General features: G+C 48.7%; 1 protein-coding gene across 5 annotated transcripts in view; it reads right to left on the bottom strand.

The window, feature by feature from the left end:
• Positions 1-2,777: 2,777 nt before the first annotated feature.
• The window catches only part of SCML4 (Scm polycomb group protein like 4), a 93,635-nt gene continuing 78,966 nt past the window's right edge, over positions 2,778-17,446 (bottom strand). For all 5 annotated transcript variants that reach the window (XM_045843489.1, XM_045843487.1, XM_045843486.1 and 2 more), the window contains 3 exons: positions 14,528-14,824; positions 6,558-6,703; positions 2,778-3,913 (listed from right to left, as the gene is read on the bottom strand). In XM_045843489.1, the coding sequence (XP_045699445.1) occupies positions 3,788-3,913; positions 6,558-6,703; positions 14,528-14,824 (569 nt within the window). In that variant the 3' untranslated portion in view covers positions 2,778-3,787. The remainder of the gene's footprint in view (positions 3,914-6,557; positions 6,704-14,527; positions 14,825-17,446) is intronic.

A 17,446-nucleotide genomic window follows, 5' to 3' on the forward strand; every position in this document is an offset into this window, starting at 1 on the left:
AGTGCAGTAGCAGGGTGTTGCTGCCGGACTGACATCACTGCCTCTACCTGTCTGACCACCCACTGGATTCACCTCCGGGCCTCTCAGCATGGTCTCCTCCTGCCGCAGGGAACACTCACACCACAGGCAACCCCACTCAGGTCTTGCAGTGTGTTTATGACAAAAAATAAAGCCCAGGGGCAGGTTTTCACCCTTCTCCTTAACAAAATGTTGCAGTTTTAAAAAATGTTCTACTCCTGCACAATCCCATGCCGTGTTATCTGAGATTAAAAAAAAAAGAGTCAAATCTCCTCCTCGTCTAACGCCATTGCAGAAGAGTCGGAAAAGCGCCCTCAGAGCCCATCTTCAGCCCCCACGCAGGAAGGCCTGGTGGTGTTCTTCAGAAGGAAAGCGTGATAGTTTCATTGCTCAAGACCTTCTGGTGATGCCTACATTCAAGTCCATAGCCACCTCTGGGCATTTCCAATTGTCTTCAGAGATATGACCAAATTCCCCTAAAGCAATTTCAAAAGCCACTTTTAAAATAATGTTAAATTTTAAAAAGTAAGAAATCTGTCATACAGAATGTAAATACAAAAATAGGTTATTGCACCTTAAAGGGTTGGGACCATTAGAAGAGGTGCTCTTTTCCTGCTTTCCTAAGAAATGTATAGTTTTGTCTTCCCCCCCTCACTGATTCCCTTCCCAAGCAAACCAACCCGTGCTCGGAATTCCTTTGCATCGGATTTCAGTGTCCTAGTTGGTTCTCCTGAGGAGCTCTTCACTCCTTTTTCCTACTGAAAGGAAACAAGCTCAGCAGCCCTGCCGAGGGGAAATGATAGGAACCCAGTGCACGCACGAATGGGCAGTGAACTGGTATGAAGACAGGGGCTCCCTGCCCACAGCTCTCCCAGGTTGGGCCTCCCCATCAGTCACAGCGGCCTGTCTTTGCCTGAGTTGGGTCGGCCCAGAAGCCCCGAGCTGCCTCCAGGGCGCACCCTGCTGGCGTGAGAGGGTATACCTAGTAGGAACAGCCTAGAGCAGGTTCCGTCTGTGTGTTACAAAGCAGGGGAGGCATACTTAAAGAAACAAGCAAATATAATAGCTGATACACTCCCAGCCACTTCCTAAGGCTTTTCAACTACAGTGTCAGGAAACACACACACACACGCATGCACACACACGCACACCCCCACATCTTTTACCTGAAGTCTTCACCAAAGGAATAATGTGCTTCAGAAAATATTTAAAACACATTAGGCAATAGAATTGTTTCTAGATTTTTTGTTTAAGTGTTTAACAGAAAAGTATAATTGAAAATGTTTGGAACGTGAACACACACACACACACACATACTCTATCTCTATTTTGGAATTATGCAAAACTAATAGCATTATCTGTCACAATGCAAAGCAAAGCTACTGCGGTGGAATGATGACTACCCTAACTGTACACACATGTGGCCCCAAATAAGCTCACACGTAGACAGGAGCGACACACATGGCCTGACTCTCAGAGGGCTGTTTGGAGGAAATGGCCTAGCAAGTTTTGCATTTGCTAAGCTTTTTAGCTGCCTGGTTTGACAAGATTTTTGAAAGGGGTGAAAATTAATTATAATTGCAGTATTGCTACAATAATTTGGTTGGCTAATTGCATTCCAGTGCAAAACAAGCAAGGAAGAATTTCCTCCCTGGGCTATTCTCTGATACGGCAGCATTCATTTTAAGAGTCACGAGATTTTTAAAAAGTCAAACCTTAAATATCGTGGCTTCGGCAATCTGTCCTGCCTAAAGTTTAATGCAAAGTGAGACAGCACCTCCGTGAGAGTAGCCACACATGAACAAGGTCCAGTTTTCTCCAAGATGTGAGATGGGAACATCTCCCCTGAAACCTACTCAGAGTGTCTCTTTGACATTGTTTGGGTATGATTTGATTTTGGGGGCACAGTGTTCGTGTTTGTGTAGTGAGGGAGGTGCCCATGAGGGTGGGCAGGAAACTCTGAAAGTCTCTAAATGAGGTATATGTTGATGAAAGAGGCACCACGAGTTTCAGAGGGGCGATCAGAAAGGGGGGATGGGAAACAGGGGTTGTTGCAGGGTTTCCAGACCTCACACAGCATGGCGTGGAGTATCTCTTATGGTCATCATCTAAGTCCTAACTGCTGTATAGGACCAACTTGCAGATCCACCCAGGGCTGCCCTCAAGTTTGTAGAGGCCACACCCTGCACCTGGTGGTGGGAGTGAGGGGGCTGCAACCCCACCCTGGAACCCTCTCCAGCTGAGACTCCGGTGCAGGCTGCATCCCGGACATAGCTGTGCCTTTTCTAATGTGTGTTTGGGCCAAGGGAAGCGCTGAGCTTCTTTCTGATGCTCTCTCTCTCCAGATGGCAGTCTGGTCTTTATTGCCTCACTGCCAACACTGCGGATGTTTGTTAAGGAAGAGGATAGGCCCGTGACAAAGGTGAATTCATTTGGAAGGTGTGTTTTCTGTTCAGTGACAGAGGAAGGGAAAAAAGAGAGAGGAAGGAGAGGGGTAAAAGGAAGAATGAAGGCGAAGTTGTTTGTCTGCTACTAAATTGTGGACATATTGTCCTTCCTTGGACACAGCTGCAAAGGGGTGGAAAATCTTTTTTTTTTTCCTCTTGGTCCATGGTGAGGAAGGAAAACCTACCTGTAAAGTGAATTAAACCCAATAATAGCATGTCTGTGTATTTGTTGAGGACTAGAAAAATTAGCCACACATACAACTACGTAATCCAGCAAGGTAACTAGAAACCAACACTTTCCCATTTCAAAGCTTAGTTGAGACATTTTTCTTCTTTTTTAAAGAAACACCCATGGCTAAATGTCACTAAGACTCTTCCGCGTGCCAACACACTGACACCTCAGTGAGGATTCTGGAAAGGAAGAAACTCCAAAGCCCCATCTGGGGAGAATGTACTTCCAAATTCTTGCCTTTGCTGCTTGTACATCTCAGTCAGTAGTAATGATTGGATATGAACTAGAACCTTGTAGGAGACAATTTCTTTCCAATTACCTTTGGGAGGTAATTGGGTCTTCCCCAGTTACAATCTGTGGTGCTGACCTTGAAATAAATTCCCTACGTGTGTGTGGGCTAGATCTTATTCACGGACACCCTAACCCATCTATTGAGTCCGGAATCCTCAGGCTACAGCAGTGAGAGTCCTGGAATTTCATTAGCAGTCTGCCCTCTAGTGGGATAACACAGTATTTCAGATAACCAGGAATAGAAAAGATTTTTTTTTTCCTTCTCTTTCAGAGAGCAAAAGAATTCAAGTTTTCCAGATAGTGCAAGGTGAGGCATTTATCCTTAGAAGACAGCTTTAAGAGCTGAATCAGGCAAGGATCACAATGAGAGGTCTGCGGGTCCGAGTCAAAGACAGGGGGCGCTGTGGTGGGCGTCCCCGCAAGGCCTGCAGAGACACGGGTTCTGCTCTCATCCATGGAACCCCCCAGGGTTCTTCTCCTTGGGTGGAGCATTCGGTTCCCCATCTTCCTTTGTAAAAACAGGACCCACTCTAACGGCAACCAACCTATCAGGAATGTTACAAATAATAGGCATTTTTGTCATTTTTTTGGCAAACCATTAACACCAAGGAGCCTTTCAAAAGGACCAGGCTGAATATTTGAAAAGGCGGAGATGCATGAGTTTTGTACAAAGACTACATCTCTGGGGCTGTTGTCTTTAAGAAGAGAATCAATTTTGTGATGGAGGCCAGATGTTGGTAAGGCAGAAGATGATCTTGAGATGCGCTGTCTGGATTTGGATTCTGTCTTTTAAAACCCTTCAGAACTTGGCCTGCTTCAGTCTGTCGATGTGGTAGCAGAGCTTCAGCGCAGGTCCCAGCTTCAGGCCCAAGTATTTCATAACCATGTCACTCTTCAGCAGCAAGAGGGCATTGCCATCAATCTCCTGGTGGGACAGGGTCAGAACAAAGGAAAAGCAGGAGACGGTCAGAGGAATTAAACTGTGGCTGCAGCTCAGGGGTGGCCAGGGGATTAGGGGAGAGAATACGGATCTCCTTAGGTGCACATCTCTTAGCCGTGAGACCAGACCTTCTTTAGAAGATGAAGCAAAAATACTACATGCTCCTCTTCCTGTCATCTCCCTGGGGTACTTTAACACACTGGCCCTTTCATATTCCCACTTTATCCTGATTGAAGGAATCAAGCATACTTCCACATGGTCCCTATGTTCCATGTATGATGTTCATCTCCTCATCGAAACTAGGGCTAAATGAGCAAGACGTGTGTGATGGATGGAATGTATGCCCCTCCCCCATTCCTGTGTTGAAGTCCTAACCTCCAATAGGCAGTGCCTTTGGGAGGTAATAAGGCCATGATGGTGCAGCCCTTGTGACTGGGAGTAGTGTCCTTGAACAACAAGAAGAAGGTGGTGATCTGCAGCCCGGAAGAGGGCTCTCACCAGAAGCAGACCAGGCTGATGGTGGGCTTCCAGCCTCCAGAACTGAGAAGTGAGTTGGTATTGTTCAGACACCAGCTGGTCTATGGTACATGGTTACAGAGGCCTGAACTTAGGCGGAGAGTCATCCATCAGACTCGGAAACTAGTGGTTCCCTTTCCATTCCAGGAGCTGATGTAAGGGCCTGGCTTCCATCCATCACCCTAATCTCTTGTTTCTAAGCCCACCTGCCTTTAGCTGATTACTAGATTGCTAATTCCACTCTGTGAGGGAGGTCAGGTGTCTTTGGCCCTGTCAGGAATGCTGGGTGGCAGACAATTAGATGACTCCCATGCTAAACCCCGGGGTTTAGCACAGAGAACTACTAAAGGAATGCCAGTCCCGTGAGGGCCCGGCATTGCTCCCAATTGTCCTGTCGAACTCGTGGACCTGGTAGGGCTGGGCTTCCTCATTAACCTAGTGTTATTTTCAGGTCACTGGAGACAGACATTTTGGGTTGCGGTTCCCTCTCATTCCTCTCGCCAGCCCTCCAGTTATCGATGAAGCGCTGACTCTGTGTCACACTCTCTGTGTCCTTAGCAAAGTGTTAGAGAGCACGGATCTCATCTGTGAACCCTCCCAGAGGCCTCATTGTCTGATGTCTGTCTTTACCCCACCCCCTAGACGTTCACCATGTCTGTCACTCTGGAAGACAGACAGCCAGGCTCCTCCCACCCGGCTCTGATTAAACATAACCCACCCTGGGTCCTTGCTCTCACGACCGACCGCACTGCTAGGTGAGGTCAAATACATCCCTAATAAAATGTGAGTGTTGGGTTAGATAGGATCCTCCCCAGTTCTGAGAGTATGATTTCTGTGATAGAATCACCAAATAAAATGAGAGACAAGCAGGAAAAAATTAATGGTAACTGCAGTAGGCAGAAGAATGTTCCCTCTCCTTTTTTCCCCAAGATGTCTATATCCTAATCCCTGAAACCTGTGGATCTGTTAGGTTACCTGGCAAAGGAGACTATGTTTGCAGGTGGAATTAAGGCTGCCAATCACTGCCTTTATAACAGGGAGAGCGTCTGGGAGATGACTGGGGCTGGAGGAGGCTATGCAATTGCAGGGTCCGTAAACGTGGGAGGAAGGGCCCAAGTCAGCGGCCGAAGAAGGACCCTGTTTAGTGCTGTGGCTCTGAGGGTGAGGATGAGGGTGAGGATGAGGATGAGGGGGTCCAAGCCAAGAAATGAGGGTGGGTCTAGATGCTGGAAAAGACAAGGAAAGGAGCTCTCCCAAAAGTATCTGGAAAGAACGTCAGCCCTGCCGGCACCCTCAGCCCATGAGGCCGGCCAGGTCAGACTTCTGACCCAGTGAGCTGTAAATGAACAAGTTGTGTTGTTTGGGGTCAGGGGGAGGTAGACGGGGGTAAAGGGGGTCAAATATATGGTAACAAAAGGAGCCTTGACTTCGGGAGGTGAACACACAATGCAATATACAGATGATGCATTATAGAATTGTACACTTGAACCCATATAATCTCATTAACCAATGCCACCCCAATGAATTTAATGTAAAATGTTTTAATGTGTTGTTTTAAGCTACTACATTTGTGGTAACTCATTATAGCAGAAGTGGAAAACTGACATGGTAAGCTTGGCAGGTAAAGTATTAATTCTTACATCTTTTTTCATTTCCCGTCTTTATGTATTTCAGAATCTCCTAGACAATGATGAGAATGCCTGCTTACTGGAGGCTCTCTCCGAGTCAGGCACCACACTTAACACTCTGCATGTGCATTTTATTTAATCCACAAACAGCTTAGGACTAGACCCCAGTACGGTTCGCCTGTCATGTCATAGATGGGCTATAAATATTTGGTGGATGCGCGGACGGGTGGATGGATGGGCAGGAAAACAAGCTCTCCTGTTAAAGGCCGGAACGATGGAACAGATGGGATAAATAGCCCTTTAACACAAACGAAGTGCTTGCTGTGCGCTGAGAAGCCTGTGGTTCCAGCTGGCCTCCCTGAGTGTCCCCCAGGGCTTAGTTCAGCCACCGCCCCCTCCCCTAGTCCTAAGCTCCTGAACCCTGCCCTCCTCCCGTGCCTGCCCCCACCCCAGCCCCTCCCAGGCCAGGCCCACCGCACACATACGTGCTTTCTGAAGAGCTCCACGTGAGGCCCCAGGGCCTGCGGGTCAGCGTCTTTCACAAACCAGACCACATCCTCCACGGTCCAGGTGGACGGGTTCCTGCTCCGTGGCCGCCTGGCGTCCTGCCCGTCTGGAGAAGGGCTTGAGGCTGGGTGGGTGAGCAGGGAGAGCGAGACCATTAGACACCAGGACCAGGGCCTCACTCCTACCTGTGCTGGCTGCTCCCACCTGGCCCTGGAGTCCAAGGCGGCGGCCTGAGTGACCTCCTTTAAGGGAGCAAAGCTGTGCGTGTCTGCACACTAGTTGTGACCCAGTGTTCCTCTGGCTTCCCTTCTCCACCTTTAGCTGGTGCCTGTGCTTCTGTCTGTGAGGCACTCATCCTCCTCGCTTCCCGCAGAAGTTCCACCTGCCCCCAGAGCCCAGGGAGACCCCTTCCCGGGCAGCAGTCCTGTGTCTGGCCATCTGAATGTTGCCTTCCTTCACCTTTAACCCCAAATCTTTGTTTGTTCTTAGGATGCTCTCCAGTCTGCCCTGCATCACCATTACGTGTATACTTGTCTGTAACACCCAGTTAGATTTTAACCTCTCGAGGATGATCTCCCTCATCTCCCCCCATCCACTCCACAAACACCAGCTGAGCATCCCTTCTGCACCACCCTGGGCAGAGTGGCAGAGACGCTATCCCCTCACTGCAGGATCTACAGTCTTTGGCTCCTCCGTGGCTGTAAGCATACAGAGTTGTAAAAACTGGGTTATTCCATGTAAAATGAATCAGTGTACTGTGCAGAAACAGTATAAATAACTTATACAAGAGCCTGCGTGGGTAATCCTTAATCCTATTTTCAGGCCAGAAAAAAAAGTGTAGGTACTGAACAATGAAGTCACTTTCCTGCAGAATAATCTTAAAGTGGAAGGGAGAGGTCTCACATCTGTGTCCCTCCTCAGTCTCAGGGTGCAGTGGTTTCCCACTGTCCCTTTTTCCTTCCTCTCCGTAAAGGTGGTTGAGAAGAGCACAGTTCTCCATCCATGCTGAGAAAAGCACAGCATCACATTTCCGAGTCTGTCCTCAATACACATGGTTTGGTTAAGAATTGGATTTACTTTGAGATTTCCCCTGCCTTTCCCTGTTGGACCTGGAAGGGGGCCCCTAAGGTGGCCTGGCACCGGGTGTTTTGCCGGGAAACTGTCAGTGCCCCCTGGAGCCATCTGAGTGCTGATGTGTGCGTGTTAGCGATGACTCCACTGCCTTTAAAGACACCTGCAGTCAACATGGGGACGAGGCATCTTGAAATGGTGTTTGCCTCTGGATCCCACCCCATCAGAGCCTTGGCATTAATCAGGATGATAATAGATGCTCTGATTGCAAAGGCTGGAAGTCCACAGTGCCAAGAATGATTTTAGCAGGATCAGAGCAGAGGCCAAATCTAAATTCCTGTACTTGATCGAAAGAAAAGATACCAAACTGATTCACAGCCTCATCCACGGGAGCCCAAGTTCCCCTGGGCAAGGTCAGGGCGCAGGGCTCGAGCAAGGGTAGTGTGTGGTCTTCACGGAGGAGGTGCTCGGGTGACGGCCGTGGAACGAAAGTGGCTCTCTTCCTGGGGCCTGGTGCTTGCGGTGGGCATTCTTCACTTGTCCAGGCTGGACGGGCAGCAGGCAGGCCCAGATGGGCACCTTCCTGGAGGGCCTTGCAGTCATACAAGACAGAGAGCAGCAGGAAGCCCGCCACACCTCGGGGGCTGCTCCAGTTCCAAGGCACATGCACTGGCTCTGGAAGGAGGAGGAATGGAACTGCCCAGGGGAGGGTTTGTACAGCCTCTGCCGTGGTCTCTGCTCACAGAGACAATAAATGTACCAGTGCCCCCCCACTGGTCCAGCTGCCGTGAAAGTGTCAGGAAGACAGATGGGTGTGGCCTGGCACGGCCAGGCCAGGCAGATGCGATTGGACGTGGGTAAGATGTGACAGATGTGAAGAAATCTTGCTCCTAAAAGAACAGAGCATGCACGCGCTCACCCAGTGACTTTGGGAAGGCGGCATTCTCTGGTGCAGAGAACTTTGTGTGTGGTCATGTCCATTTACTGGGGGCTGCCCAAGATATGTGAAAAGTGAAATCCAGTTGTGAATGGATGTGAAATTGAAGATGGTTGATGTCATTTCTAAAGCTCAACTCGCATTCCCCAGGAACAGAATGGCTATGAATCAGGGTTTAAAGCAATCCTGACATTTTCACCGCACGGGCACTTGGGCTGCTGTCTCTGGGTCTCTCTCTCCATCTCACATGTCCCCAAAAGCACATGCACAATTTCCTTTTGTGCATTCAAAATTCCGAGAAAACTTTTTAGCTGACAACAGAGTCGCGAGAAGAATGGAGTGGGCAATGAGCCGGGAGTCAGAAACCCCTGCCACCCACCAGCCAGGTGAGTGCCTTTGTGCTTCTCACTCCTCTGAGGGCTCCGTCTGTGTCCGTGTGCAAAGCCACGGAACGGAGAGTCACCGGCCAGGCCTCTGGTCCCTGTCCTGGCCTTGATCATTCTCTAGGGGCCTCATTTCTTCAACGGGTTCCTCAAGAGTATGATAAGAATCAAGTGAATGTGTACAATAGCTTCAGGCCGAAGACTGACGAGAGGCATCTGAAGAAGAGCCCGTCAGTGTCCCCCCGAAAGGGACCCCTGGATGTCCCTCCTCGGGCTGCCTGTGAATCTCCTCAGCCGCCTCAGACTCTCTGGGCAGCTGGAGCTGGTGTGGGAGGAGACAGGGTTGAAGGCAACGGGGAGGGCGGACCTGTTCTCAGCTCCTCCTGACTGTCTGGTCCCCACAGAACGCACCCTTCCTAGAAACAAGGCCACACAGCGTGCGGAAGGCACCCAGGTGAGCCCACAATCTGGGCAACATCAGGCAGTTTGAAACAGTGTTGTTTTTCATTATTTCTATTATAATAATTTTAACTTTAAAAGACTTTAATCAGGTTTTTCTTTTGTTTCTTCAAGTCCAGCTGACTTGCCTGTATGCGAAGAGAGGACGCTTCTAGGGACAAGGAGAAACCACGGGCTTAAAGTGAGACCGTGCTAGGCCGGATTCCTTCTGTGCCACCACAGACACTGTGACCTCTGGGCAAGCAATTCTATCTCTGCCAGAAAGCCTCCAGCCACCCCTCTTCCCCACTGCCCCTCCCGGGGCCAGCTCCTGCTCCACCTGGTGCAGCTGGCTCCACCGTCCTGCTCTGTCCCTGCTCTGGGAAGCCTTTCCTGACTCCCCACAGCAGGCTCAGCACCCCTCCCTGTCCGATTCTGGCACAGCAACCATCCTTTTCCTCGGGGGCACTAGTCCCGGTTGTAATGAAATGTGTGCAATTGTTAATGTTTGTCTCTCTGGAGCAGGTTGCACATCTGTCTTGCACACAGCTCCATCCCCAGACCTGGGAAGATCCCCTGGCACACCGAGCTCAGTAAGTAGCTGCTGGCCAGCACTGACCAGAGTCACAGTTCCCGTAACAATCCTTCTTCTGCTGAACGAAGAGGCCTCTCCAGACCTTCAGACATCCCACCCACGTCACACAGAGCGCTGTCCCCTTCTTCTTCTGGCTGAATCGTCTCTATCCATCACCCGATGCTGCACCCCATGGAAGCAAACTCCAGCCCAGCATCTAGGTGGTAATAACAGTGGCAGATTTACTTTGTTTCTTGATTCTGAAGCTTGGACCTAGTTGTGTTTGGGAATTCTATAGCATGTCCTGTTACAAGCAAGAGTCAGGATGCTTTTGTTATCTGAAACCTCTTTATAGCTCTTAGTGATTATGTCTTGGATGAGAGTCAGGAGAGAAGTCTTGAATTTTCACCTGAGTATCAGCAACACAAAACAGGGAAACATGAGCTGTGAATACAGTCCTTCCGAGGCCACTGGCAAAGGTGATAGGTGTGATATATCAAGATAGCCAGTGGCCAGGGCAAGTATTCAAGTTTGTCGTGTTATTGGTATCTGCTCTCCTGCCTGCAGCCTCATGCTATTTTCTGGCTTCTGTGGTTTTAATCCATTTTGATTAACACCATGGGGGAAAATCCATTTCTAGGTTCCTCCCAGGCTTTATGATGTGGGTCAAACCCTCTTACGAAGGTTTGGTTCCTTAGTACCAACTGCTTTCACTTGGGATGCAATTTCAGAGCAATACTGAGCAGTTAATTCCTTGGGCAGAGGGAAAATGTAATAGCCCCCCAGAGGGCCCGCAGCAGGCAGCTAGGTGACAAATGAGTATGGGGCCAATGGTTTTCTCCCCTACGTTAACACACTGTCACTCCACTCAGCCTGGTTTATTTCCACAGTTTCCACATGTGTTTAGCTGTGCAAGTTTCGTTCAAGCAAAGCACACATAGACCGCCACTCTGCAGATGCAAAGAGGGCCTGCCCGGGCAATGAGGGCAGGTGTCAGAGTCCTGTCTGCTCCCATCCCTTCTTCTCTCTCCCCGAGACCTCCCAGGGTCAGGCCCTTGGTAAATAGCTATTTAGTATGTGCATATGTTTTGAACAAGCAGGCCCCTTTTCTGGGGCTGGGGAGGATACAAATGTGAGCAAGAAACCCCACAAAACTGAGTCTTGCTCCTGCCATGGGGCTGCAGAGAGGAAGTGCTGGAGATGAGGAGACAAAGTGTCAGGGGAGGAAGCCGGAGAGAATGAACACGCCTGATTGTGAGGTGTGGCCGAGATGGCCAGTTGCCCACCCAGCATCTTTCTTCCGATTCTTCTTCTGTAACAGAATCCCAGATTTCCAGTTGGGACCATGGTTACTAAGAATTAAGTAACTAAGAATTTCCCACCTTCCCTCTCAGCTCATGGCCACATGACTAAATTCCAGCCAATGAGGTGGAAGCAGAGTAGGGAAACCTCTTTCAGAGATGCCAGCACTGCCCTCTGTCCACTTATTCTCCCCACCCCCTTCCTTCATCTCCATGCTGAGAATGTACGTGGCTGGCTGGGTCTTTCCAGGATCTGTGGTTTCATATGGCACCATGAAGATGGCACTGATTAAGAGGGATCTTTGGAGCATTAAAGAGTTAATGCACCTACAAAGGGTAAATAACTTCACTTTTCTTCAGTGCATCACAAAGGCTCAACAATGAATTTCAACTGTTGCATCCTGCAATAGCTTTACTCCACGGAGGCTGGGTGGCTGTGTGACTCTGAACATCCTCCAGCCCTACAGGGTCCTGCTGACTATGAACAATTCTAAGTTTCGGGGTATCAGGCCAAGTTCTCACTAATATTTCTAAGTTGTAAAAGAGACCATCAGCATTCAGTATATAGTAACTGGTTTGCTCGGAGTGGAAGGCGGCAGGTTCTGGAGGGCTCTGTTCCTCTGATCTCACCCAAGATCCTGAGATACACAGGGCCCTCCTGGGCTAGTGGGCCCTCCTGGGGGCGCAGCCAGCGCTCCAACAGAGGGCCTTCTCGGAGCTGGCCGCAAGGGAGGGTCTGGGCCTCCCCTCTGCAGATGACTCAGACAGCTGATCAGGGTCTAATTCCAGGAGAATGAAGGGCTGGGGCAGAGATAAAAAGAAAGGACAGGAGGGTGGTTGAAACTGGGGTGGGAGGACATCCCAGGGCTCCACTGAAGGAGGCAGCAAGGGACTCGGGGAGCGGAGCTCCCTTGAGACCCCTTTGGTGGGTCCTGGAGTCCCCTCATTCAGGGAGACCAGATGACTGGGTTGGGTCAGACAATTCTATAGCAAGTGATGGTTCTCTCCATCCAAATCGTGTCTTCCTCCTATTGCTTGAAATCCTATACTTGAGATATAGGGCCTGAGATTTTACCAATCTCAGGGTTTGAATGGTGGAGAGAGTAAATATCTCCTTTTTAAAAAGAAGCAACACTGTTAGGATGATAAGTCAACTCATTCAGGGCGGTGTCCTGTGGTTACCCCCCTGAGCAGATGGGAACCGGGTTGCAGAGAAGGGGTTGAAAGAAAGAGACTTGTAAGGGGAAGAGGGACAGTAGGATGTCAGCAGGATGGTACAGGGCACCATGATGGCTGAGGGCAGGGGGCAGGCACAGAGACAATGAATGTCTATTGAACACCTACTGCATACCAGATGCCACTCTAACTCTGGAGATAACCCTGGGAAATAAATGCTGCATCCTCATCTACTTTAAGACTTGGGTTTGTGCCAGATCTTGTTCCCTTCTCCTGCTCTTAGAGGTCAGATTAACAGTGGCTCTCCCTTTTGAAAAATGCACTCTGTCTACTCATATCTCCTTCCTTGGCTGATGGCCCTGCGTGACAATGTTGGGGAGCAGTCTACAGGGTGCCCTACATTTGGCAAGAGCCCCCAGTGAGGGAGTCTATGCTGTGCCCCTCAGCACTGCCTCCCCTTCAAGGGGCCCCTGCTTCCCTCTCATCCTCGGCCAGCAGAGGCTCGTCCAGGATGGGTGAGGCTCTTTGAGGGGAGTGTGTGGAGGACCTTGGATCATACAAAGTAGCTAAATGCTATGGCTTCTCAGGGCTGCTCCTGGAGAGATTATAGGCTCAGTGCAGAAACGTGGCTGGCCCAAGAAGACAGTTGGCCCACTGGGAGGCTCCGGGGAGGGGGGCCAGATGAAGACTCTCTACCTCCCTGGCCTGGCCCTCTTTCTGCAGCAGTTCCCAGCGGCTGAGTTCATGAGCTGTGCTCTGCTCAGGGGTGTGTTCACAAGATCTGTGACTACTAACATTTATTGAGCTCTTACTTTGTCCTAGACTTTGTACTAAATACACATAAGGACTTATTTAATCATCCCAACAAACCTACAGGGTGGGTGCTGCTATTATCATTCCAGTTTTACCAGCGAGGAAACAGGCAGAGAAGCTCAGACTTGCAGAAGGTCGAACAGAGAGTGGCAGACCCAGGACTCCAGCCCAGGTTATCTGGCTCCACAGCCCATGTGATTATCTCTATGCTCTATAGCCTCTATTCATTAATAAAATACTGAAGCCTAAAGATAATTTTTAAAAAGTCAGAAAGGATGCTGAGCTATCCCTGCAATGGCACCACTTTCACACACTGTGCCCCAACAAGCACTCTGTAATGGCTGAGACAGAAGTGGCACCACAGCCAGTGCTGTGGGAATTTTGCTCGACTCTGCTTCTGCCCACGGGTTTGTATCCTGCCATGTTGCCCACTATGCAGGAAAAAACTCTCTCCTAACAACTACTTTTTTTTGTTCCTGGCACAGAGCTGGTCTATGCCTCTCAGACCCCCTTAGAGTGAAGTGTGGCAAAATGGCCATCTCTTGCCAAGACATGGGTGGAAGTGGTGCGACCACTTCTGGGCTCTAGGGAAGTTCTTATGCGTGCCTTCCCCACTCACTCTTTCCCTTCCCACCCACTAGATGCTGGGGGTGTGGAAGTCCGGGGGGTGAGCAGAACCGCAAAAGGAACAGAGTCTGGGTTCCTGAACTGGAATGCACCCACCAACTAGGAACAGCACTTTTGTCTCTCTTTTTTATTCTCTTTTAAATCCTCACCTGAGGATATGTTTAATGACTTTAGAAAGAGAGGAAGAGAGACAGAGAGAAGCATCAGTGTGAGAGAGAGACATCCATCAGTTGCCTCCTGTACACGCCCTGACTGGAGATTAAACCCACAACCTTTTGGTGCACGGGACAACACTCCAACCTACTGAGCCACCTGGCCAGGGCCCACCTTGGTCTCTTGAACAAAAATAAACTTCTGTTGTACTTGAGTCACTGTACATTTTTGAAGTCTACTTACCCCTACAGCCTAGCTTACACTAATACACCATTTTCTTTGCTTATCGTCAAAGGCCGATGTCAGCTGTCTTCAAGAACAACAATTCATGAGGAGGCTTGTGGAAACTTCTGATTTCCTAGTGCTCCCACGTTCCAAGAGCCTCAGTCCCCTCCTTCCCTCCATGCATTTGCCCCAGGGCATGGGCAGAGGAGGTTACGTCACAGGGAGGAAGCCAATGCATGCATTACATTACCACATCTGTTTCCTTCCAGAGAGGTCCCATTTCTCTTGGGGCTGGAGCCTGGGGGCCTCAGCCCAGGTGTCGAGGGGCCTCCAGAGGACATGGGGCTGGTGCGAGGACCACTAGTGGTGGTGGCTGGGCCTCCCACAAGATGGCTATCTCCGGAACTCTGCCTCTTGAAGTATAGCGAGGAGGAGGTGGGCAAGGAGCCCCTGTGGCTAAAGGCGGAGGCGGAGGCTGAGGGGTCCACGCTGTAGCGGTTCATGCCTGCCGTTTTCACCAGGCACTCTTCAGTGGTGACTGTTTTTGCTAAGCAAGAAAGCAGAGGGGAAGCAGAGATCAGAGAGCAGTTCAAGGGGCCACCTGACACTCAGTCTTGGCAAACCTTCCCCAGCAGCAGATGCTCTGCTCTCTATGAGGACAGGAGATGAGGAAGAGTGGACCCCAAGGCCTAATCCCGGACAGCTCCCCTCTCAGCAGATGGAGACCCCTGCCTCACCACAAAGCATATTCTCATAGGGACTGGGAGATGTGCCCTTCCGTGTGCAGAGGGAAGGTCATTATCTTGGTGATTGATGACTTGGAAATAACATTTGAACAAAGGTCTTTCCCCTCCATGTCTCTGCCCCTCTTGCCTCTCACTGTTTGTCTGAATCCCCCTGCACTCTCTTCTCTTACCTACCATCACTGTCTCCCTCACCTGGCAACACTGCAGAGAAACTGGAACACTCACGTACAACTGGTGGGAATGTAAAATGGTGCAACCTCTTTGGAAAGCAGTCTCATTCTTTCTCACATGGTTAAAAATAGAGCTGTCATATGACTCAGGAATTCTATTCCTAAGTAAATACCCAAGAGAAATGAAAACACATGTTCACATATAAATTTGTGCATGGATGTTTATAGAAAAACTATTTATAATAGCCAAAACAATCCAAATGGTTATCCACTGAGGAATGGTTAAACAAAATGTGGTATATCCATACAGTGGAGTATTATTCAGGCATAAAAAGAAATGAACACTGATATTGCTACAGTGGCTGAGCCTTGAAACATTATGCTAAGTGAAAAATGCCAAGCTTAGAAGACCATATACTAAGTGGTTCTACTTATATCAAATGTCCAGGACAGATTTATAGGGACAAAAAGTAGATTAGTGGTTGTCTAGGGCATGGGGGTTGAGGGGATAGAGGGTGTTAGCTAAAGGGTGTTAAAAAATGTCCTACAATGGGTGATAGTTGCACGCATTTGTGACTGTACTAAAAGCCATCAAATTGTACACTTTAAATGTGTGAATTTTATCTCAATAAAGCTGTTTTAAAAAGTCATCACAGGAGACTTCTGGCCAAGATGAAGGCATAGATAGATACGCTGTGCCTCTTCGTACAACAAAAAGAAGGACAATGACAAATTTAAAAACAAAAATTAACCAAAACTGCCAGAAAATCAAACTACATGGACGTCTGACAACCAAGGAGTTAAAGAAGAAACATTCATCCAGACTGGTAGGAAGGGTGGAGAAGGGCAGCCAGGGCAGAAAGGATAAGCAACAAGGTGGCGGCTAGAGGACCAGGAGGGCGAGGTAGCAGCTGGCTGTCCCAGATTTGCATGGGGATAAACCGGGAGGAACAACTGGGGAGAGAGACAGACTGAGCAACTCAGGGTTCCAGCATGGGAAAAGAAAGCCTCAAAACATCTGGCTATAAAAACCTATGGGAGTTGTGGTGGTGGAAGAAATTCCCAGCCTCCCAGGAGAGTTTGTTGGAGAGACCCACAGGGTCCTAGGGCATACACAAAGCCACCCTCTGGGAATCAGCACCAGAAGGAAGGACCCAGTTTGCTTGTGGGTAGTGGAGAAAGTGACTGAAATTAAGCTGATAGCTGAGCAAGCAGTACTGTTTCTTCTCAGACTCCTCCCCCACATACAGTGACACAACACAGCAATGTGGGTTGCCCCACCCTAGTGAATACCTAAGGCTCCACCCCTTGGAACATAACAGCTGTACCAAGACAGAGAAATATGGCCCAAATGAAAGAACAGATCAAAGCTCCAAAAATAGAACTAAGCACTGAAGAGATAGCCCACTTATCAGATGCAGAGTTCAAAAACACTGGTAATTAGTGTCCTCAAAGAAATGGTTGAGTATGGTCATGAAATAGAGGAAAAAGTAAATGCTATGCAAAGTGAAATAAAGAAATATATACAGAGAACCAACAGTGAAGGGAAAGAAACTGGGACTCAAATCAATGATCTAGAGCAGAAGGAAGAAATAAACATTCAACTGGAACAACAATGAAGAAACAAGAATTCAAAAAAAATGAGGAGAGGCTTAGGAATCTATAAGACAACTTTAAACATTCCAATATCCAAATCATAGGGGCACCAGAAGGAGAAGAGGAAGAGCAAGAAATGGAAAACTTGTTTGAAAAACTAATGATGGAGAACTTCCCCAATCTGTGAAAGGAAATAGGTTCCTGGAAGTCCAAGAAGCCCAGAGAGTCCCAAAGAAGTTGGACCCAAGGAAATACACACTAAGGCACATCATAATTACATTACCCAAGATGAAAGATAATGAGAGAGTCTTAAAGCAGCAAGGGAAAAGGAGACAGTTACATACAATGGAGTACCCACAAGACTATCAGCTGATTTCTCAAAAGAAACCTTACAGGCAAGAAGGGGTTGGAAAGAAGTATTCTAAGTCACGAAAGGCAAGGACCTACATTCAAGATTACTCTCTCCAGCAAAACTTTCATTTAGAATGGAAGGGCAGATAAAGTGCTTCCCAGATGAGGTCAAGTTAAAGGAGTTCATCATCACCAAGTCCTTATTATATGAAATGTTAAAGGGACTTATCTAAGAAAAAGAAGATCAGAACTAGGAATAGTAAAATGACAACAAACTCACAACTATCAACAAATGAACCTAAAAAA

The sequence above is a fragment of the Phyllostomus hastatus genome, unplaced genomic scaffold (genome assembly GCF_019186645.2).
Source record: "Phyllostomus hastatus isolate PE091 unplaced genomic scaffold, TTU_PhHast_1.1 phas_contig_40, whole genome shotgun sequence".
NCBI classification, from domain to species: Eukaryota; Metazoa; Chordata; class Mammalia; order Chiroptera; family Phyllostomidae; genus Phyllostomus; species Phyllostomus hastatus.